This window comes from Perognathus longimembris, chromosome 10, assembly GCF_023159225.1.
Source record: "Perognathus longimembris pacificus isolate PPM17 chromosome 10, ASM2315922v1, whole genome shotgun sequence".
Lineage (NCBI taxonomy): Eukaryota > Metazoa > Chordata > Mammalia > Rodentia > Heteromyidae > Perognathus > Perognathus longimembris.
The window spans coordinates 53256493-53280771 of record NC_063170.1 but is presented as its reverse complement, the minus strand read 5'-3'; the positions used below and the strand labels follow the sequence as shown (position 1 = coordinate 53280771).

General features: G+C 40.5%; 2 protein-coding genes across 6 annotated transcripts in view; one reads left to right on the top strand and one right to left on the bottom strand.

Annotated features, from left to right (window-relative positions):
* The window catches only part of Atxn7 (ataxin 7), a 131783-nt gene extending 127325 nt beyond the window's left edge, over positions 1-4458 (bottom strand). For 2 of the 4 annotated variants that reach the window (XM_048356080.1, XM_048356077.1), the window contains exons 1-2: positions 2595-2888; positions 2098-2181 (exon numbers count right to left, since the gene is read on the bottom strand). The gene's annotated coding sequence lies outside the window, so the exon portion shown is untranslated. Of the gene's footprint in view, positions 1-2097; positions 2182-2594; positions 2889-4401 lie in introns of those variants that run through there. The other 2 variants (XM_048356075.1, XM_048356076.1) reach the window with 2 other exon arrangements.
* A 231-nt stretch (positions 4459-4689) lies between these two features.
* Thoc7 (THO complex 7) lies at positions 4690-23873 on the top strand. Of its 2 annotated transcripts, none has more exons than XM_048356084.1 (8): positions 4690-4791; positions 16452-16569; positions 17323-17363; positions 17761-17847; positions 20438-20495; positions 21783-21849; positions 21937-22006; positions 23273-23873. In XM_048356084.1, exons 1-8 carry the CDS (start codon positions 4773-4775, stop codon positions 23335-23337), a joined length of 525 nt encoding a protein of 174 aa, XP_048212041.1. In that variant the 5' UTR covers positions 4690-4772; the 3' UTR covers positions 23338-23873. The 2 variants fall into 2 exon arrangements, with proteins under 2 accessions (XP_048212041.1, XP_048212040.1); XM_048356083.1 differs by having other exon boundaries at positions 17323-17450; positions 23273-23869.
* The last annotated feature ends 406 nt before the right edge of the window (positions 23874-24279 follow it).

The window sequence follows — 24279 nt, the reverse complement described above, 5'->3', positions numbered from 1 at the left end:
GGCTAAGTTAAAGGAAGCTGACCACAGAGCTTCAGGATGGCCAGGAGAAATGACACACCAACATACATATCTACTTGGTCTGTGGGACCAATGCTGGAGTTAAACTCCAGGGCTTAGAACACAAGAAGAATCTTTGTGTGCTTTAATTAGCCAAACATACCCCATAGAAAGAGGATGGGGAGGTCAGGATATACATTTCCCTAAAGTAAGAGTGTCTAGTAAACAACCTGAAGAGTATCATTATTGCCTCTTCAGGGCAAAGGAAGACACAGAAACATTAAGCATAATACAGCTCAAAAGACAGTGGCTGTTCCCTTCAGAACCATTACACAGGCAGTGCTCAATCACTGAACACCATGGAAAACTCAGCAAGGTGAGAACATTTTGAGCAGTAAGTAAAATTAACTGGTGACACACTATAATGCATGTGCTAAGAACAGAAAACCACACACTATGACTAACACACTCATACGGTTTCATCTTATTAAAGAGAAAGCATTATATCAAGCTCCCTACAAAAGCCCAGAATCCTTGATGTGACAAATAGCATGTGTGTTGCATAGTGATGCTACAATTTTATGCCTCTAATATTCTTCTAAGTAAAGAATGAGATGGCTTCTATGCCAAAAAAAACATGTTTTGAATGGATCACAGCTCTAAACCTGTGCACAGGCTTGTTGGTATGACAGATCCAAAATTTTGATAGTTTCCTAGCCTCAGAGAGAATGTAATTCCATTGCTAAAAACAATGCACACATCCAGTAGGTTCTATAGATGTTGCAGTACTGGCCCATAGCAACCAGAAGATAGGAAAAAGTTCCTGGATTGTCATTGAAAGGTATCATCAAAATAGATACTATCTTCAGAACACTGAAAAAGATCTTTGAACAAAAGTTGTTTCCACATATTGTCCTATATGTTTACCTTCTTCAAACTCAGAGAACACTAGCCCAAAGTGAACAAAATACCAGAAATCAGGAAAGGCAAATTAAGCCCAAATCAAGTCCAAAACCCACGATCACAGCCATTCATCAGCCCTAAAGCAACAGACACAGATGCCTAGCACACACAAATGAAAGGGAAAAGAAAAGCAGAGAAACAATAAGAATATGCTTGTTTTAAAGACTGAAGTATTATGGGTATTTTAGTCACACATCTCAAAGTTCCTTGATTCATAATATTCTGTTATTCCTGTTTTAGGAACTGAATAGGCAGAGACTTGAGCTTGATCCCCTAAAAATGCTTCATCGCTCCCTCTTTTTGGGAGGTATCCTCAAAAATACTACCAGATACTTCATGGATGGAAGGCAGCATCTATAATATTGGTTGTCATTCTCTTTTCCTCCTTCCTTTCCTGCTCTGTCTTCCTTCATTGCTGTGATGGGGACTGAACTTAGGCCTCATACATGCTAGGCAAGTGAAGTCTGGGTTCTCTCATTTAGTGGACAAGACTTCACGGTAAATTCTGTTTTGACTCAGATACTGTATTTCTTCCTATCAGTTCCTGCCGAGGCACAGATATACTTCCGTAGAGTGAAAACCTCCTGGTCAAATTTCAAATTTGCCAGAAAGAGTGGGGCCGAATGAACCATTTACTTTAAGGGCTGGTGTCAAGTTCAAGTCACTGCTTATTCACTCTCTGGTATAAATTTTTAGATTTAATTAGGACACGGTTATACACTCACAGGACTAGCATGTCAGGCTAGCTTGTCCTTTATTTGTATAGGATCAGACAGGCTGTGGGAATTAAGATGGAAGTGCCTTTGTCACCCCTTAACATGTCACCCTTAAGGTGAAGATAACTTTAAAAAGCACTGGACATAAAGATCTAGTTCTCTGTATTTATTTTCTTGTTAGAAATGATTGTTCTCATACTTCTGTACTACAGGAATGATTTTCTTATATTCCATTTTATTTAATAAAGGGATGTCTACATTTTTTAATCCTAGACGTCTTTTATAACAACATACCCCATTTCCAGAAAAACACACACAAACAAGTTTGGACCCCAACTATAGGGAATTCGGAAATCTCTTGAAACCCATTTGTAAAGCCACAGAGGTTCATGAAGACTGAAAGTATTTCAGAAATGCCTACCTGGTTTACAAGCCAATGGTACAGTCCAGCCAGTCCTCTCATCAGCCTTCACATTTTCAAAAGGCAAAAAGTCTTGGTGAGATCCTGTCTCAAAAGGGAAGGACAAATAAACACACTAACTTCCTTAACTAATCTCCCACATTGTCAAAGAAACCAATAAATCACTAAATCTAAGCTAATCCAAGTTCATTATCTAAATCAGTTTTGTTAACTTGGCTACTTCCAATTCTGTGTTCCTGCCTACAGATTTCCCTAAAAAGAAACAATGGTATGGTATAGAGTTCAAGTCCACTCCACCCTCTTTCAACATTTACAAATAGGTTAGTGAATTTAAAAAGAAGATGCTCTCTCACTGCACAGCTGTGAGAAAAGAATAAATACAATGAGTTTTTAAATGTTCAAGACACAGATGTGTCAATGTAATCTTAAATCAAATTATCTGGCTGATACAGCAGACTGTGAAGAGTTCCTAAACGCTCAAATTATGTGCTTCTTACTGCTTGAGTCAAGAACTTTCTTGAATATTTACTGTCAGGCACACCTCAAATTTTAAGGTCTTTTCAGTTCACAGAGGTCTTGGAAATTTTCTAGCCCTGTTTAATAGAATTGTGAGTTACTAAATGAACTTTATAGTGTTTAGCCAGTCCTCTGTCTATGAATACTGATAGACTGTCTCAGGGAAGGAAATTTAAAGGCTACAAGGAGCGACATCCTATAAAAAAAATTAACAGTTTTGTTTAATCACTACTGTTTGAAATCAGTAAGATGGTAAGATCAAGTAACAATTAACTTAAAAAGAGCAACTTTTCACTATTTGACAATGGGGAGAGGGGGTCATGGGGTTTGAACTATACCTGAAATTTTGTGTTCAAGGCTAACTTTTTACTACTTTAGCCACAGCTCTACTTCCAGACTTGGGGTGATTAATTGGAGATTAAGAATCTCAGGGACTTCCCTACCCAGGCTGCATTTGAACTACCATCCTGGATCTCAGCCTTCTGAGTAGCTAGTTAGGATTACAGGACTGAGCCACTGGTGCCTGGTGCCCATTACCTTTTAACCAAGATATATCTTCTTTCTTGTTCACATCTTTAGGTGTGGACAAATGCAAGCTGCATTTTTATATAAGGTAATTTTTGTCTCTGGGCTACAGAGGCTAATTTTTGAGAGTGCCATAAACCAGTACCATTGCAGTTCAAAGCATCTCTCAATAGAAAGAAAAATTTACACATAAAGATTTCTACTTAGAGGGTAAGATATGCTTACAACTCAGTTTTTGGTTTGTTTGTTTTGTCATTTACAACTCTTCCTCTTTGAATGAATTGGGAGGATGGGCACAATATGCGAAAGGAAACTGAAAGCACCAAGTTGATGACCCACCACTGATTTATCCCAGACAGGTCCTTGTTGTGGGGGCGGGAGGGGAGGGTGAAAACGAAATTTTAACAAGGCTCCAAGCCCAAACCTGGGTTCAAACCTTCACTTTGTTTCGGATGTTGACTGTACCCCCACGGGAGGTCCCATCATCTGGCTGTAGTGTGAACCCCACTCCCCACCTACACGGTGCCAAGGCCTAGAAGCTCATCCAAGTTGCATGAAGGTGACTTCTGGGAGAAGGGATGCCAATGAAACCTGCCCTACGCTCAGGCGACAGTAACTGCACCCAGGGCAGGAGTCAGACTCCGGGTCTGTCACCCGGCACCGCCACCTCCCCCTCCACTTTCGACTTCCTCTAAAGATGCCGACCGTCACTCTGGCACCTTCAGCAACGAAAACACCCCTAGATGATCACCGACGGCGGGGAGCCGGGCGCCGGGTGGGGACCGCGGGCACCACGCCACGGGTGGCTCGGTCAACTGCGGCCGGAGGTCGCGAAGTTTCCCTGTCACCCTAGTCCAGGCACACGCCAGGGCCCGGGGAGGAAGCGGGCGGACGCCGGGCCGGAACCGCGCCACCTGGAACGCAGGGCTCCTTTTTCTTTTTTCTTTTTTTTTTTTTTGTCATTGCCGGCCGCGCCCGCCTCCAGGGCCCGCGTTCGAGACCCGCCCCGGCCCGCGCGGACGCCAACTTCGCGCCGCGTCCCCTCAGCGCCCCCGACCCCCCGTGCCCGGGATTCTCCGCGGGCACCCCCACCTCCCCCCACCTCCCCCCACCTCCCCGCGGGAGCGAGCACCCCGCCTTCCCGGAGGCCGCCGCCCGGATGGGGTCACCTTCTCGGGGCGGCAGCGGAGGGGGGGGGACCCCGCCCGCGGCGGCCCCGTGCGCTCCCCGCAGCCCCCGCGGCGTCCGCCCGGGCGAGCTCACCTGGCGGCCGCGGCGGCCTCCGGGGCGGCCTCTGGGCGTGGGCCGGGCGGGGGCGGCGGCGGCGGGGTAGTAGGGGGGGGGGCGGCCCGGGCTGCAGCCCCGCGTCCGCCCGCCTGGCCCCCCCTCACGCGCCGGCCACCGCCGCAGCTGCAGCCGCCCCCCGGCGAGCGCGGCGAGCGCGGGGTGCGCGAGTTCCGCGGCGGCGGCGGCAGCGCGACTCAGGCGTCGGAGCGGGCGGCCGCGGGCGCCGCCGCCTCCTCCTCCATGGCTGTTTACCCGGCTGCATTGTGGGAGTTTGACCTCCGCCGCCGCCGCCGCCGCCGCCGCCGCCAACCGCCGCCTCAGCCTGCGCCGCCGCCGCCGCGCACGCCATGGGAGCCGTGACGGACGGTGAGGCCCGCTCCCCGGCTCCGCGCGTCCTTCCCCGCGCTCCGGGAGGACCAAGGGGGGTCGGCAGCCGCTCGGCCGGCTCCCTCCTCGGCTTCCCGGGCTTCTCCCCACCGGCCCGACGCCCCTCCTCGGAGCCCCCCGACTTGGGACCCCGGAGGGCCGGCATTTCCGAGGGCCGCGCGGGGGCTCTGGGAGGATCGCGGTGGGGGACCTGCGAGCGCACGCGGGGGGTCCTCGGCCTCGGGGAGCGGTGGGGGTCCCGGGCGGGCTGTGGAGGGGTGTGGCCCGCCTCCGGCGGTGCACCGGGGGGAGTGGGTGGAGGAGGCTGGGGTGCGGGGTCCGAGAGCTTGTGGAGGCCTGGGCGGGAGGAGTGCGGCTCGGGGCCGGGGGTGTGTGCGGCGGGGGAGGGGGGCCTCCACCCCGGTGGGAAGGGCCCGCAGCCCGGGGGAGAGCGGAGGGGAGTGGGCTGCGGAGGGGGAGGGGGAGCCGGGGCGACATCTGCGGGGAACAGGTGAAGGTGGGGGCTCCGGAGCGACGGGCACGCCCGCCGTGGAGACTCGGGAAGTCGCCCGCGTGCGTGGGGAACATAGCTTGTGGTCTGGAAAGAGTGAAGGGGCTGGGTTCGTGGTCAGTCGTGAAGAGGATGGTGTTGTGGAGCTGAACAAAAATCGAGGAACAGAACGGTAGGCAAGTGTGGGTTGGCATAATGGCCAATTGAGGAGGAAGGAGGTCCTTTGACATCTGGCTATAGGGAAAATCTGTTTGAGGAGGGGGTGAAATAGACGCCCCCCGTTGAGAGACTTTATTTCTGAGGAGTAGGGGACCCGCAGGGGATGACTTTGGATTAAGGAATCAGAAATTTAGGGTGAACAAATGACAAGGCCTTGGATCGGTAGTAGAGAAAGGAGAGAATTAAGGGCCCTGGAACTTCATGGGGAAATTTAACTTTGCTTTATTTCAGTTTTACTTTTTTCACCAGGTATTTCATCCTACTTGGGGTTTATACAGCCCAGAGCAAACAGGCAGACCTTTTTTTTCCTCCCCTAAGGTTTCATTCTGGATGAGAGCCATACTTTGAATTACTAGTTTAGGGGTTTGGGGTTTAGTTTATTGTTGGTCAGGGGCTTGAACTCAAAGCCTGGGTGCTGTCCCTGAGATTTTTTGCACAAGGCAAGTGCTCTACCACTTTGAGCCACAGATCCACTTGGGAGATTAGAGCCTCATGGGGACTTTTCTGCCCCAGCTGTCTTCAAAACCTCCATCCTCAGATCTCAGCCTCCTGAGTACCTAGGATTAGCGCCCAGCTGAATTACTAGTTTTAAGGGTTGCAAATGTTAGCATTGAGAAGTACATAGTAGGGAACTGTAAGAATATACAACAGATTGTTTGCGGGTAACTAGAAAGCCTTCCTGGGGAAAAGGGGGTAAAAAGTTTGGCCTCCTCCCTCCCCCCCCCCCCCCCAGTACTGGGGCTTGAACTCAGGTGCTGGTGTAATACTACTTGAGGTACACCTCCAGCCTGGCTTTTTCCTGGTTAATTGGAGATGGACTCTCCCAGATTTTCCTGCCCTGGTTGGCTTTGAACCATGAGCCTCCAAAATAGCATGAGCCTTCTGAATAGCAGAATTACAGGCATGAGCCACCTGTACCTGGCTAAAACTATGGTTAATCCTGTTTTTGAAGGACAAATGTAAATACCCTTATAGGTGAGGAGTCACATGTCCAAGTTCCAAAATGTTGGTAGAACTAAAAGATGACCAGTATTGACTACAAATTAAAAAGTTATGAGCCATAGCCACACACCCAAAAGCCTCATTCATGCTAGGCAAGGACTTTTACCACTGAACTATATCCTCAGGCCCTGATTTGCTTTTAACACACACACACACACACGTACTGTGTGAAGAATGATGAGGAAAAGGGAAAATGAGGGACTACTAAGTAAGTAACATCGCTATTACTAACATTTATATAGTACTTACAGTGCATATAAGGTGGTGTTTGTATTTTATGGATGAAACTGCCATCCAAACAGATTAAATAACTTGTGTAGCATCATATGAGTAGTAAATTACTCCTAATTTAAACCAGGCCATTTCTTTCCTGAGTTGATGCTCTTCACTATTGTGTGTCTTGTGTACCAGCTACTGCTACAGTAGTCCTAATGAGAGAAAGGGACCACAGGCCAAGTTGAAATTCCACCAAGAGAAAATATAGTGAAGTAGACAGGGGCAGGTACCATGTCAGAATGTGCCTGAGTGGCTATGAGGGAAGGGGTCGTCAATGATAACCCCAGGTTTCTAATTTGAGTGATTGTATGCCTGGCAGGGATACATCTATTTATTGAGATAGAGAACCCCAAAGGAGGAATAGATTTTGTCAGATGGGAATAGGGCAAGGAAAATCAATTCTAGTCAACTGCAACCAAGTGTCTTGCCATTCTTAGAGGCCACAAAAATCCTCACTCTGCCACTTAGAACCTGTCTGCCCTTGTGGAGGTGAATTACTAAGCGTCTTTGAGTCTCAGTTTTGTACTTTGTCTATGAAGATAATAAATCACTTGTGAGGATTGGTTTGAGAGTGAAATACAGTAATATTTGTAAAAGGCTTTTTACAGATTTTACAAAGGCTTTTTACATCGTGTCTAATACATAGTAATATTAGCAAATACAGTAAAATAGCAAATATTACCAAACATGTTTTACTAATCTCTCTTTGACTTTACTGTGACAAGAGTTGTGCCTTTTCTATCTTTAAGTCTATGGAGATTGCCCTTCTCTGTCTTCTAGGTATGGAATCCAAATAATTGGGCTGAAATGATTATTGTATACCTTCTGCAGCATGGGAGGTGCTGTTCATAGCAGGGAATTAGCACAAGAACTAGGTCCCTGATCCAAGACTGAGAGAAAGAGAAGCAACACTGTTCAGCCAGATAAGTCAGTTTGTCGGAAAGAACATAATTGAGTTTTGAGAGTGAATTTGTTGACAGTAGTGGAGGAGGGATACTAAAAATAGGGTGGTCAGCTATAAACTCTGAAAAACTACAGTTTAAGTGAGCCCTACCTGAAAGGTTCAATTATGTAAAAAGCCCTTCAAGAAAGTACTCCAGATGAGAAAAGAGTAGTGAAAAACCTGAAACAAGCTCTATCTCTTTGGGGAAGAATAAGAAACTCCATTGGGGTAGCATCCAGGTAAGCCAGGAGGATTATGGTACCAAACAAGGTCAATGGGAGCTCATACAGAGCCTTGCAAGCTATGGAAAAGAGTTTGGGTTTTCTGTGGGCACTTGGTACCCATTGAAGGATGTTAGGGTGAGAGGTAGTGATCCAGTTCATCATTTAAGTCATTATTAGTTGCTGTATAGAGAGTGGATTGTAAGAAGGCCAGATTGGAATCTGGGAGCGCAGTGTAGACTTCTTGACATAAGAGAAGTGGGCTTGGATTCCTGTTGGCAGTGGAGTCAGCAGTGAGAAATGGGTGTCTTTGATATTCATCCTCTTGTAAGTCTCTTGGAGGGGAATAACCACTTGTTCCTGGAGCTTAGATGAGGACTCTTAGAGATTTCATGTACCTGATCACTACCCTCCTCATGTAATTCTTACATATGCCTCTGCATATCCAGAAGTCCTTTATTTCTGCTACAAGCTCCAACCCTACATTTTAAAACATGGAGTTCCTGAGGAATTGATGCCTTTAGTCACATGGCTAGTGACAAAACCATTCTTTCTCCTTCCTCTCATGCCAATCTAGCATTTTGGCTAACTGAAAATGAGTTTAGATGTCACTGTTAATTTAAACTTGTACAGCTTGTATTTTGTAGCTGTTAATTTAAAACGTGTTAAGCAGTGTTAGTAACCTGATGAAAATAATTTCAAAAGCACTTTTTCTAATGCTGAGAGCATTAGGTAGATATGTTGATCTGCCAGAGCAACAGATGGGAGATGGGGAGGGGGGGAGAGAGCAGGAGGAGACATGCTTTTTTATTCCTCTTTATAGAGCCTGTTAGTTTTGATAGTAGCTTTTTCTTTAATTACAAAAGTAATGCACAGATATATACTTATTACAATTTAAAATCATATTTTGCATGCCTAAAAACTATGATATAATAACAGAAGTATTTTGATTGTGCATGTTTTCCTGTGAGTGTAGAGGCACATTCCATGATGACATTTCAGGGATGGTATGTGGTTGTAACTGTGAGGTATGTTGAAGTTGAGCGACCATTTCATTATCCACATCAGGCCATTTTTTAGTGTGAGAAGAAACGAGTGGGGTATATGTTCAGCAAGTGAGATGTGCAAACATAATGGGCATGCTTGTGCTTCTGTTATTCCAATTTCACTTGTTCATCCAGTTCATTAAACAAGTTTTTCACTAGGCTAGATTCATCGCTTGTTTCTTTGTGGCTAAGCAAAGGAGTCCACTAATGCAATCTAACAATTTCTTTAGTATTAGTATTTCTTTAGCTAAGACTAGGTTTTCAAAGAAAGATTGAGGTTTCATCCCTGACTTGTACCATTTTCTAAATATTTAGACAGAGAAAAAGACTCCAACACTGATTTTGCTTTTACTTTCTAAATTTAGTTTTGGCTTAAGCAATTTATTTAGGCATCAGCAATTTATTTAGATTGCAGGAGAGATCAATACTTGCATAGAGAAATCAAACCATTTATGTTTCCCATCCACCTTTAATGTGTATACCTTTTGTTGTTGTTGTTGTTGGTGGTGGTGGTGGTGGTGGTGGTGGTAATGGGGCTTGAACACAAGGCCTGGGTGCTGTCCCTGAGCTGTCTTGCTGAAGGCTAGAACTCTATCACTTTGAGACATAGCTCCACTTCGGGTTTTTAGGTGGTTAGTTGGAGGTAAGAGTCCCATGGCTGTTCCTGCCCGAGCTGACTTTGAACCCTGATCCTCAGATCTTAGCCTCCTGAGTAGCTAGGATTATTGGAATGAGCCACTAGCACCCAACTTCAATGTGTATTCTTAATATAGTCATCCTCAAAAATCTCAAATTACTATTGGCCCTGAGTTCAAGCCCCAGTACTGGCATTTAAAAAAATACTTTAGTTGTTTTAAACTTCTTGAAAGGAGGGGCTGAGAATTATTTTGCCATGAGGAATCTAGCAAATGAGCTATATGCCATTCATCTTAATAACCTATGAATGGTAGCAGGCTGATGATAAAATCTTACAAGAATCTGCACACTGTTTTTATATACTAATGGTAATTTGATATCAATAAAATAGCTTCTAAGCCATCTTTATTATTTTTACAGGATGGACTAAGTCCTGCCAAAATTATTTATACAAGCAATCAAAGTGCTTAACATAGGGCTTCAAGCATGGTAATTTATGAAGTCAGTGTTCATAGTAAATAGTAAACAAACATGTTTTAGGTGTGTTCTGTATGGAGTTAATTTCTGTGTCATTAAAAATAATAATGCTTATGTCATATGTTAGGAACTCTAAATTTTAAAAGAATAAATGCAGTTGTCAAAGTGGGAACCTGTTTTTGTTCCTGGTTTTATTTTGTTGCTGACAGAGCATGCTGTGTACTTGAAGATATTATTTAAGTAATTCTTGTCCACAGAGGATTTTCTAGACAGCATTGTCTCCATGCAGTTTAAGCCAGAAGTACAAGTAAATTTGAGACAGAGGCAACATGTGAGGAATTATAACTGGACAACATTAAGAGTGCACAAATGTATAGTGTGTTTCTATACACCATATGGAGATATGCATATATATATATATATAAAACATTTGCTCTTTCACACTTAGGATGCTACAGATTGTGGAATAAATTTAACATAAAGATAAGCTTAATACATGTGAAGGAAGAGGGAGGCTGCTATGATGGGCAGCCATTGTGCTCTTTCATATACTTTTCTCTGAGTTTCACAGCAGTCCTGCAAAGTAAATCATTTTATTCATATTTTACAAATGGCATCAAATCTTTATCTTACATGCATGCATGAACACACACATAGCAGACACTGGGGAACTAGCCAAACTATAGCTCTAGTTTATTTCTGTCCCAGGAGGGTAGCCGCAAGGGGGTGTGCTTCTACTACAGTGGGATGGGACTGAAGCGAGAGGAAGATCTATGAGTGCCTGGACAGCAACTCTCCCAGCTGCCAGAACTCAGCTTAGCACACTACCCTCTAACCTGCTTTCCAGTGCCTACAGTTTAGGCCATATCAGCTCTAGCTGCATGTGCTTTGAAAACCTCCTAATCAGGCTCTTCTCAGCTACATCGTTTTTGTCTTGTTTTGTTTTTCGCCAGTCCTGGGCATTGGGACTGAGGGCCTGAGCACTGTCCCTGGCTTCTTTTTGCTCAAGGCTAACAGTCTACCTCTTGAGCCACAGCGCCACTTCCAACTTTTTCTGTTTATGTGGCACTGAAGAATCAAACTCAGGGCTTCATGTGTGCTAGGCAAGCACTCTACCACTAAGCCACATTCCCAGCCTCAGCTACATCATTTTGTACAATGTCTTCAGCATGTTCCTTCTAGGTTCTGCCTATGAATCTTAACTTCTCTGAGTTGCCAATGAACAGATCCTGCATTTAGTAGTATGGACTTCTGCAATTTGACTCCTGAGTTTTGTTTTCTTTCTTAAAAATATCTTTTAAATTGATTTAATAATTACCCGAAACTAAGCTCAGTGTCAGTGGTTCACACCTGTAATTTTAGTTGCTCAGGAAACTGAGATCTTAAGATCATGTTTTGAAGGCAGCCTGAGCAGAAAAGTTCTCTGAGTCCCTTACATCCAGCTATCCCTGGTCTCGCTGGCGTTCTCTTGTTCTCAGATTCAGTTCCATTCCCCAACTTCTGCTCTGGCTCAAAGCTTCCTTCCTTCCTGGGGTAAGGATAGGGAAAGGCCATCTGCATTCTTTCTTTTGTAGTTAACCACAGCACCACAGCCAGCTAATTTTGAGTACTCCACTGGTTTAAAAGTCACAGAACAATCAGATGTAACTGTAACCCCTCTGTACATCACCTTCACAATAACTGTAAGATGTATATATATAGTAGGTTATAGAACATAAAAATATATCCCATCTTCCAGCCTGTCCTCCCACACCCACTCGTACTATCCCTTCGAACAGAAACATACTGTACATACTGTTCTTGTGGACCTTACAGTGCTACTTCATTCTGTTTTTTTCTTACAGCTGCATAGTACTCCATGTTTTACACCAAAATTTGCTTAGTTTGTTTTCCTACTGCTGGACATTTGTTGTTGTTGTTGTTGTTGTTGTTGTTGTTGTGTGTGTGTTAATATTATGGATTGAACTCAGGACCTTGTGGTCTCACTTGGCTTTTGTGTGCACAGATGGTGCTATACCACTTGAACCACATCTCCAGTTCAGCATTTGGCTAGTTAGTTGGAGATAATCTCACAGACTCATTTCCCCAGGTTGGCTTTGTACTTTGATCCTCAGATCTCAATCTCTTACATAGCTAGGATTACAGACATTAGCCACTAAGCACCCAATATTTGAAATGTTTGTTGTTATTATTATTATGCTCCAGTGTATATAACCTGCTATCTTGTTTCTTTTTTTTTTTTTTTTTTGCCAGTCCTGGGCCTTGGACTCAGGGCCTGAGCACTGTCCTGGCTTCTTTTTGCTCAAGGCTAGCACTCTCCCACTTCAGCCACAGCGCCACTTCTGGCCGTTTCCTGTATACGTAGTGCTGGGGAATCGAAGCCAGGGCTTCATGTATAGGAAACAAACACTCTTGCCACTAGGCCATATCCCTAGCCCCCTGTCTTGTTTCTTAAGTGCAAGTGTATCTGGGATTTCTGAGTCAAAAGCTATCTTACTTGCGATTTAGATAGATACTGGTAAAATACTCTCATCTATTTTTTGATTGATAACTTAAAAATCCAAAGAGTAGTTCAGATTCTGCCTTGTCTTTTTGCCCATAAACCAAAGGGAGCTTTTATCCTAATCTCTACTGTATGTATATATGCCTGTCACGCAACCCTGTAGCCTTCTTTGAATATGTGTGCTAATGTCTGTGTTCTTTCTCCAGGTAACACAGACAAGCTCAGATCTTTATTTCATAGTCTCCGATTTTATTCTTTGTGTGCATCTGCTCATTGATAGGATATTCCCATTTCTTGTACAAGTAGAGAAATCACTACTGTGGAAATGAAAAGTAGACAGTTGCCTGCTAGCCCTTGTGAATGTTTTACTGAGATGAGGTTCTTTAGAAAGCTGATGGTTCTATGCAGGCACCTTAAATCCAATTTAGAAATATATTGAGACCAGTGCCAGTGGCTCATGCCTGTAATGCTAGAAACTTGGGAGGCTGAGATTGGTAGGATCACTGTTTAAGGCCATCCTGGACAGAGAAGTTCTCAACATCTCTTCTCAACTGAGTGGTAGGCCCAGTAGCATGAACCTGTTATACAGACTACTATAAGAAATCAACTTAGCTAGAGCTTATCCAGGCACATCCCTAGATAGGAAGTAAGACACTATCTCAGAAGTGGCAAGTAAGAAACAGGGTACAGTTGTGGCTCAGTGGTATTAACCTAGCAAGTGTGAGGCTGGAGTTCAATCCCCAATACAAACAAAAAAACCAAAACCTGAATGTGTAAGGCATAGTATGAAACAGTACTGACCCTCACCTTCTCCCTAGTAAGGAAATCAGAAATCAGACTGTATATTTGGTTTATTTGGCTTTTGAAGTATTTAAATTTTTTCATAATCTTTTCTAATTAGAGTAGTACCCTCATCTATAAAAGTGTCTAGATCTTGAAATGCACGATGGGAATGATCACAAAGTATTTTTTGAATATTTTAGTTAGTTTCCAGACTTGAAAATTTGGGTGTAGTGATAGTCTCCCCATCAAGGCACTTACCCTGATCCCTTCAGATATTACCTTTTTATTTACCTGAATGCACATACATTGGGCTCTGGGAAGAAGACGAGATCTTGGGGAGGACTTAAGAAGAAATAGGAGCAAAGGAATTATTGAACAGCATCGCCATTACCAAATTGCCTTACCTAGTGGATTTTTTTTTTTCTGTTTAAGAAGGAGAAGCATTTTTAATTTAAAAATTTATACATAATCTCACATTATGATCTCTTCATAGACTGAGTTTTACTTACTCTCATTTTCTTATAATATTGTTGGTAGTTAAAAACTGAAAACACTAAGGGTTTTTCTTGTTTTAATTAGAGCAAATGAATCTGTAGCTTGAGACGTCTTTCAGAACAATGACTGACAGCCATATCCTATTCAAAAGTGTGTGGTGTTGTCACAGATTATATTGTAACACTGGAACCATCTTCCTTCCACAATTTATCTCCACCTAGTATGTCTGCCTACACACAGGAGCTATTGTTTAAAGACTGCTGGGACTCCAGAAATTATTTACACCTTAAAATTTTGTCTTAAAAATAATGCATGTATTCCAAAAAGAAACCACCCCTCCCCCCATAAAGCCTTCTAAAATAGCATATAAGAAAATTACTTTTTCTTCCCTCTCTATCTGTCCTTGTTACCAAAAACAATCACTATTATCACTTTCCTGTGAGTACTCCCAAAAGTATTTTCTTACCACTCACATACAGGTTTAATGTACACACATCCTCCCTTTTCTGCAACACAGACACATACACTTGCTGTCCTACTTAACACACCCAAGGACATGATTTTGGCATTCATATAGATAACCACACTATTCATGTGGCTGCATGATTTACACTATATGAATTTTTCATCATTCACCTGGGGATTTTTTTTGGGGGGGAGGGGCAGTCCTGGAGCTTGAACTCTGGGGTCTCTGTGCTGTCCCTGAGCATTTTTGCTCAGGGCTAGCACTCTATCACTTTGGGCCACAGCTCTACTTCCAGTCTTCTGGTGGTTAATTGGAGATAAGAATTTCACAGCCTTTCCTGCCTAGGCTGGTTTTCAACAGCAATCCTCAGATCTCAGCCTCCTGAGTTAGTTAGGATTATAGAAATGAGTCACTGGTGCCTGCTTAACCAGTCTTTTAATGATTAGGTTTTGTTCTTTGTATTACAGACAACACCACTGAGAACATCATGTATTTTTGTGCATGGGTGCACATGTAGCAAAAAAAAAAAAAAAAAAAAAAAATTCCTAGACTTGGAATTACCAAGTCAGAAAAGTGTGTATTTTTAGTTTTGATTGTTATGCCCATGTCTATTAAAAAATGTTCACAGTGTATCTAAACATAGTCTCCCCATACCATTGCCTACAATTTAATTATCAGGGTTGGGACTTTGGCAGTCTTATATATAGATGAAAAAAATGCTAGTTTGCTTACCTTTCTTTGTCATGATGATTTTTTGTTTAGGTGAGAACATTAGCTGAGGCCAAATGATGGTGGCTCATGCCTATAAGCCTAGCTACTCAAGTGGCTGAATTCTAAGGATTGAGATTCAAAGCTTGCCCAGAGGGATCAGAATATGGCTTAGTGGCAAGGGAGCTTGCCTTGTATACATGAAGCCCTGGGTTCGATTCCCCAGCACCACATATATAGAAAATGGCCAGAAGTGGCACTGTGACTCAAGTGGCAGAGTACTAGCCTTGAGCAAAAGGAAGCCAGGGACAGTGCTCAGGCCCTGAGTTCAAGCCCAGGACTGGCAAAAAAAAAAAGCTTGCCCAGACACACAAACCCTCCAAACAACTGTCTCCGATTAACTATCTAGAAGCTGGAACTAGAGGCAAAACAGCAAGCAAGTGGCCCTGAGTTCAACCCCCAGTACTGGCACACACACAAACACACATACAAATATTCTCAAGATTGCCTGTTATTAATCGTGATCTACATTGCTTTTTTAGTTTTTTTTAATTTTTATTATCTTTAAGTTCACAGAGGTTACCATTTTATTTGTCAGTTTGTGAGTACAGATACATTAACATTACTGCCTTTTCTGTTGCTTTTCTTTGGTGTATAAATGAAATGGTTTTTTTTTTTTTTTAAATCTTTCTGGAGGAAGAAACATTTAAGAATATAATGATTACACTTTTAGCAAATTATTTATTTTTCTCTGATCTATGTCTCATTCTTTTCTTAGTCCACCATTTTATGTTTGAAATATCTATTTCTCTATTCCTTTTACCAGTATTTCTAGCCAGAGACACATCAGTGACCTCCATCAATCTGGACAGATTGTTTTCAAAAAGGGTTTTCTAAGAATTATCAGTAATTTACCAACTCTAAGAGCAAGGCTTTTCACCTATATTCAGCTCCAAGAACATTGCATGACCATTGCAGACAATCATTTCCTTTTTAAAGTACATATATACTATATACATATTTTCATATGATAAGGAATACATAACAAAATTTAGGGTGTTTTTTGTTTGTTTTTGTTTTTGCCAGTCCTGGGGCTAGCATTCCACCACTTGAGGCAAAAGGCCACTTCCGGCTTTTTCTGAGTATTTTATTTTTCTGCCTGGGCTGGCTTTGAAAAGTGATCCTCAGATCTGACTTCTGTGTAGCCACTGGTCCCTGGTCTGTTTTAACTAGGCATTTTAGGTGCACATTTCAGTGACATTAAGAACATGTACATGTCAGTAACTTTATTTTGAAGGGGCAAGTGAAGAGTGATACTGGACTTCCCTAGGGCCAGGTGGTCATTTAAACCCACATTGTCTTTCTTTTCTCCAGATGAAGTCATAAGGAAGCGACTCTTAATTGATGGAGATGGTGCTGGTGATGATCGGAGGATTAATTTGCTAGTGAAAAGTTTCATTAAATGGTGCAACTCTGGATCCCAAGAAGAGGGGTATTTCATATCCTGATATGTTTTTATTAAAGTCTTGTTAGTATTTCAATATTTAAATGTCAAATGGAATTACCTCTTGAAAAATCAAAAGTAGATTGTATTTTTTTTTTTTTTTTTTGCTATGGGAGAGGGGTTGGGATCTTGCTCTGTAGACCAGGCTGCCCTGGAACTCAGTCTTCTAGCCTTCCTTGGCCTTTAGAGTGCTGGGATTACAAGCATGTGCCACCACACCAGTTAAGGTATGTGTGAGTATATGAGGAGGTGGTAGTTGAGTTTGAACTTGGTGCCAACTAGGAAGGTACTCTAACTCTGAGCCAAATATTTGGTCTGTTTTTGTTGTTTGTTTGCTTGCTTGCTTTAGCTATTTTTCAGTTGGGGAATTTTCACTAAGAAAGTTTTCCTTATGTGACTTCAGTTTCCACATAACTGTCTTTTATAGAGTGAAATACTTGTGAGGACAAAATTATGAATAGTAACCCTTGAAATCAAAAGATTATTAAGTGATTTAAACAGTTTAAGTAGTTGTTTAAACTATATTACTAGTAGTCCCACCTTGCATTTGTAACTAAAGCAGTTTATAAAGTCAAGTGTACCATATTTAAATAAAGAGAACAGAAGAACAGATACTCTAAATTATTTTCAACAAAACAAATGATTCTCTGAGGATTTGCTAATATTTAGCTAGCAAATCTTTGTCTGCATTATAGTAGTTGAACCTTAGCAATCCACTAACATCTCTCTCTCTTTCATTAGATATAGCCAGTACCAACGGATGCTTAGCACCCTGTCTCAATGTGAATTTTCAATGGGCAAAACTCTGCTGGTATATGATATGAATCTCAGAGAAATGGAAAATTATGAAAAAATTTACAAAGAAATAGGTAAAGAAAGTAGTGACTATAATTTTAATAGTCTAAAGGGAAAAATGCTAACAATTTTCTCTGGCTACTGACCAAATATCAATTATAATGTTAATTGAAAGAACACAGTAAATGTTAGCTACAAAAATATATATGCTAATGTATACAGTGCTTTGGGTTATAGCTATTTTTAAACACTAAGGTCTGTTAACAGTGAAATATTAAATTAGAAATACATTTCAAAATTGAAAATGAATGGATATTATACATGGTATTATAACTGTCTTTAAAATCCTTTTTTCTTTCTTTCTTTTTTTTTTTTTTTTTGTAGATAGAAGCATTGCTGGAGCCCATGAAAAAATTGCTGAGTGTAAAAAGCAGATTCTTCAAGCAAAACGAATAAGAAAAAATCGCCAAGGTAAGGATTTTGAGGTGTTTAGTGTACAGATGCTTTATTCCTGTCTATTCTCATGCAGCTTTTAATGCTGTGAAGCCAAATCTGCAGCCAGAATTAATTTATAAAAAAAAGAATTAGGAGCCATATTTAATTCTTACACTGTATTCTTTAAAATAGGAGAAAGAAGACTATGCTGATTTTTTTTTCTGAGTTGTAATATCTGAGTATTTCTTAGTATTAGATTTTTATTCTCATCAGCCCCCTTTGTTTACATGATGTTATAGTTAATAAGCAAAGCTTATGTATATGTATCTTGATTTGGAGTTTTACTTGATTAGAGAGACTTTTAAAGAATTTAAACTGGAGCAATTTTAATTTGAACCAAAAATTTAGATTTTCTGATTATCTAATTAAAAAGTTAGAATTTAGTTTTATTCTAAAAAAAAGTTAGAATTTAGTTTTGTTCTAATCTCTTGTTGGTAAGCCATTGCCTAATTCCTAAAATCTTCCAAAGTGATTTTCAATTATAAGAGCATTGGTTCTCTTTAAAGTAATTAGGAAAAGGAAACATAAGAAACAGTGTATAGTCACAATTGTGATAATATATGTGAAAAACTATAAGGAAATAGAAAAATTATTGAATATTTGGTGAGTCTGAGTTTTTATGGCCTAACATTTTTCAATTTTGTTTTATACCAAGCATATTTTGTGCAATGCAAAATAATATTTAAAATAAAATAAATCGTATTAAATTAGTACATTGAGATCCAGAACACTGAACTTCATATTTTATTTTATTTATTTTTTATTTTTATTTTTGCCAGTCCTGGGGCTTGGACTCAGCGCCTGAGCACTGTTCCTGGCTTCTTTTTGCTCAAGGCTAGCGCTCTGCCACTTGAGCCACAATGCCACTTCTGGCCATTTTCTATATATGTGGTGCTGGGGAATTGAACCCGGGACTTCATGTGTGGGAGGGAAGCACTCTTGCCATTAAGCCATATTCCCAGCTGAACTTCACATTTTAAAGGGGTAATTAAGATAACGTTTTATTTTCTCTTTTTAATTAAAAAAAAATTTTTTTTGTTGGTTCTGGGTCTTTAACTCAAGGCCTGGGTGGTCCTTGAGCTTTTTTGCTCAAAGCTAGCACTCTACCCCTTGAGCCACAGCTTCACTTTCACCATTTTTGGTAGCTAATTGATAATAAGAGTCTCACAGACTTTCCTGCCTAGGCTGGCTTTGAAACATGATCCTCAGATCTCACCCTCCTCAGTAGCTAGGATTGCAGACAGGAGCCATTAGTGCCCAGAAATTTTCTCTTTTTAAAAATTAATTTATTCAGGGGCTGGGGATATGGCCTAGTGGCAAGAGTGCCTGCCTCGGATACACGAGGCCCTAGGTTCGATTCCCCAGCACCACATATACAGAAAACGGCCAGAAGCGGCACTGTGGCTCAAGTGGCAGAGTGCTAGCCTTGAGCGGGAAGAAGCCAGGGACAGTGCTCAGGCCCTGAGTCCAAGGCCCAGGACTGGCAAAAAAAAAAAAAAAAAAAAAAAATTAATTTATTCAGTTTAAAGTGCGTGCAATGAAATTAAGGCCAAGATGTATAAATTTATGTACTAATATAAATTCTGAATTACATAAACAGTGTTTTCATATATTAGGAAGCGTTTGAGTAATTTTATCATGCCTCATTTCTTTAAAAAGGTTAAGAGGAGGGGCTGGGAATATGATGTAGTGGTAGAGTGCTTGCCTAGCATGTGCGAAGCCCTGGGTTCAATTCCTTAGCACCACATAAACAAAAAAGGCTGGAAGTGGCACTGTGGCTCAAGAGGTAGAGTGCTAGCCTTGAGTAAAAGGAAGCCAGGGACAGTGCTCAGGCCCTGAGTCTAAGCCAAAGGTGGGGGGAAAAAAAAAAAGGTTAACAGGACTCACATGACTTCATATTAGAGGTTTCAATAGTACAGAAACAATATCCTGAACTTTTAAGTTATTTTACATTTTCTGATACATTTTCCTTTAGAATAAATGAGAAGTTCTGTTGATTAAGGTCTGAAATTAACAGTAGGGTATTTTCCTTACTGATCATTTGCTTTTTATTTTTTGCCAGTCTTGGTATGGATGCTGTCCCTAAGTTCCTTTTGCTCAAAGCTAGCACTCTACCACTTGAGCTATAGCACCCCTTCTGGCTTTTTATTAATTGATGATAAGAATCTCATTTACGCTTGTGCCAGGTTGGCTTCAAACCATGATCCTTAGATCTTAGCCTCTTGCATAGCTAGGATTACAGGTGTGAGCTACCAGCACTCATCTGATCATTATTTTTCAGTAATTACTAATTTGTGGGCACATAGTGACTTAAGAGCCTTGTCAGTCTACTTAGTAATTATGTATGCCTATGCTGACCTATTATGTTCTATCCAGAGTGTGTCAATGAAAAAATGGAAATGGAGCTTAAAATCCCTGTTTGGAGCATTTCATTTTGTCACATATCATTGAAGTTACAGTTTGGTGGAGTTAAAATTGTCTTCATTTTTTTATGTACTAGGAAAGTAGGATTTATTTTGGTGGTTAAAAAAATCCTTAATTTGGTAAATATTTTTATGTCTTTCAGAATATGATGCTTTGGCAAAAGTGATTCAACATCATCCAGATAGACATGAGACATTAAAGTAAGATTAGAGTTTTTAAGAACTAGCAAATGTTTCTCATTTTAATGGAAATATGTAAAGCCTATGAAAAGGAAGGATCGGTTTCAAAATTATACATTCTAGTATTGCTTGATTAAATCTTTTTCTTCTTCCAACTTTACTATTTGTAGTTCTAAAATACATGTGTATAGGATACCTCCGTAGGAAAATGGATAAATGGAATATATTCTGCTTACATAGTCGAATACTAAGTAGCAGTGGCTCAGTTCAAGCTGTTCAGAGGTGGAGATTGGCAGAGTTAGAGATCAAAGCAAGCTCGGGCAAAATATTACCCCATCTCAGTCAACCGGCACTTAAGAGGAGGATCATGATCTGAAGCCCATCCTGGACAAAAATGTGAGACTGTCTGAAAAATCACTCAAGTAAAAATGACTGGAGATGTGGCTCATGGTAGAGTATCTCTCTAGGAAGTAGAAGCTCTGATCATATAAAAAATAGTACAACCAAAATAATAAGATAAAAACAAAATACAGATTAGGTACACACTTCTAAAACACAGATCCCAAAAGATGGTCATTGGGAAAAAGAAGACATGTAGTGAATTTTAAATCATTTCTGAAATGCATTCATAATAGTAACCATTTGTAAAAGTTAGACGCCTCTCCCCAAATATTATATAGTAATACAGTTTATTATTAAGAGATATAAATGAATACATTAAGAAAGAGAGTTGGGCTGGGGATATGGCCTAGTGGCAAGAGTGCTTGCCTCGTATACATGAAGCCCTGGGTTCAATTCCCCAGCACCACATATACAGAAAATTGCCAGAAGTGGCGCTGTGACTCAAGTGGCAGAGTGCTAGCCTTGAGCAAAAAGAAGCCAGGGACAGTGTTCAGGCCCTGAGTCCAAGCCCCAGGACTGGCCAAAAAAAAAAGAGCATGAAGCAATGATTCTGAATGGGAAATAAAGGAGGAAAAAAGGATGGAAGATTGGGATCAGGTAAAGGTAGTCAACCAGCTGTGTGATTTCTGTTACAAAAAGAAAAACTTAAGGACAGAATGACACACTTTTTAGTTTGTCTATTCAGTTCTCCTTTACTTACAATTTGCTAACTAAAAATGTACTTTTATTGAAAATAGTGCATATTTAGGAATTAGAAAGAAATCATCTTCGGCCTTAAAAGTCTGACCATAGTGGAATGTCATAACTTCATATTTGGTTTTTAGTTTTAAAATACATTTAGATTTGTGTTAATTGTATATTGTCTTCCCCAAGCAGAAAACTTTAGCAGTTGTTTTCTTTTTTCAGGGAGCTAGAGATTCTGGGGAAAGAATTAGAACATCTCTCACATATTAAAGAAACTGTTGAAGATAAGGTACTTACATTTATATATTAGCCCTTGTTTTGAATTATATGAGTATTTATAGATCAACTTATATGAATTTTTCTCTTGTTAATACAGCTAGAATTGAGGCGGAAGCAGTTTTATGTTCTTCTTAGCACTATTCATGAACTTCAGCAAACACTGGAAAGTAAGTAGAAATGTCTCAGAATGAGTGTTCATAAAGAGTTTAAGTGGGTTTTTTTGTTGTTTTTGGTTTTGGTTTTTCTTGTGCTGGTCCAGGGGCTCAGAGCCTGGGCACTGTCCCTGAGCTTTTTTTGCTCAAGTCTAGCATTCTACCACTTGAGGTAGAGCTTTATTTCTGACTTTTTTGGTGGTTAATTGGAGATAGGAGTCTCACGGGTTTTTCTGCCTAGACTGGCTTTGATCCTTATATCTCAGCCTTCTGAGTAGAATTACAGGTGTAAGCCATCAGCAATCAGCTTCATGAAGAGTTTTCAATGATTAAGGAGTGTGCCTTGTGGAATATACATCTTGAAGAGAGACTATACCTTCAATTTCTAAATAAAAGTGTAACTGGTTTATATTAAAGACACTTGTTCAGCCTTCTAAATATATGCAGATGACTCAATTATGTAATAATATGTAATTTAATTACATACCTAATAGTTTAAATTAATCACTTTCAACATGCCATGCGAAACCGTAGCTTCTATTGTTGATGATCCTTTTGTATCCCCTTCCTGTGGTTGTACCCTCACTATCACTGTATCTCATCTGAGTACACTGGATACTGTATATACTGATACTAGAACTAGGGAAGTGAAAGGGAATATCAAAATCAAGAGACAAAGGATAAAAAGACAAGCGACTCCAAAAGCAATACTTGCAAAACCATTTGGTGTAAACCAACTGAACAACTCATGGGGGGAGAGGGACAAGGGGAGGGGGGAATGAGGGAGGAAGTAACAAACAGTACAAGAAATGTACCCAAGGCCTAACGTATGAAACTGTAACCTCTCTGTACATCGCTTTGACAATAAATAAGAAAAAAAAGAGAATAAATAAAGTACTTTAAAAAAGAAAATTCAAGGGTGATGAATAGGACATTTTTACTGGTTTCTATTGTTTATGACTGTAGCACCCAGACAGAAAATGATGAATGATCAGTTCATAGGAAGAATGTGATATCCAGTGGATAGTAGAGGAGCTTGGAGTAACTCTTAATGTTCATATTGACTGTAGACAACTGGAAATGCCTCTGTTACCTGTTTTCTGATGTTTTTAGAAACAGCCCAATACATAGATTTATTTTTTTAGTGAAGGTAGCACACTGATCTTAGATTTTGATTCAACTAAAAAACAATCAAAACAGCATTTTTTGAACCAAGCATTTATGTGGCCTATTTGCAGGTACAGTCTGCCATAAGCTTTTATGTTTCTTTTTCCTCTACAGATGATGAAAAGTTCTGCGAGATAGAAGCTCCAGAAGCAGGCATCAAAACAGCTCCTAAGCCCTAGACAGGGTCTAGCTCCCCATTGCCAAGGATATTAAAGCAGCTACATGGTCTTGATTTGTTCAGAATTTGTTATGCTCTTTGAGATAGGTTAAGTTTTGGCAGTGAAATACTGTATTTTTCAATATTGCTGCATAATTCAGATTTCTTCACATGAAGAAAATAACCAATGTACATTTGTTTTATTGAAATTTTTTATTCTTTAAAAATAGGAAACAGTATCTACAATGTTTAATAAAATGTTTTCAAGCTGATGTGTGTATTCATTGGGTATTCTAGGTAATTTTTAACAGGTAACATTGTCTTATAAAACAAGTTAAAGACTGAGAAAGATGCATTTCTAGCATGTATATGAGAAAATGAAGTCCATGAGCCTTTCATATTATTTATTAAATATTTATATTGAATAAATATTTATACAATATTACTCAATATTTATGGTGTCTGTTTATCATGGAGAAAAGTTCCATATAAAGGATTACTGGCATAAGAGATAAATCCATCCACATTGTTCTAGCATTTATTTCTCAAGGAATGTGATTGTTCAGTGTACAGTTGTATGTTTTCATTTTACTGTTTTGTTTTTTAGGATTCATTTTCAGTAGAAAAATAATAAAATGAAGAATTTTTTGAGGGAAATAACTTAAAATTGTCTTCCATGAAGGTTATCATAATTACCTATAAAAACTAAGGTTAAATCATCATTTCCTTAAGTGTTGAATGATATGTGTAATCCTTAGTTAGATTCCATCCTTAAAATCCAAGAAATCTGATCTAATGTTAAATCATATACATGATGCTTTGCATGTGTCATACCTTAATGTTATTCTTTTTTGTTGTTGCTGTTGGTTGTGGGACTTAAACTCTGGGCCTGAGCCCTGTCCCTGAGCTCTTCAACTCAAGGCTAGCATTCTACCACTTGAGCCACCGTGCCACTTCTGGTTTT

Bases quoted from the DNA above. Each gene is read 5' to 3' on its own strand.
- Thoc7 (XM_048356083.1), top strand. The intron at 16,570-17,322 runs GTATTTCATATC...CTCTTTCATTAG, and splicing joins TCTGGATCCCAAGAAGAGGG to ATATAGCCAGTACCAACGGA. The intron at 22,007-23,272 runs GTAAGTAGAAAT...TTTCCTCTACAG, and splicing joins ACTTCAGCAAACACTGGAAA to ATGATGAAAAGTTCTGCGAG.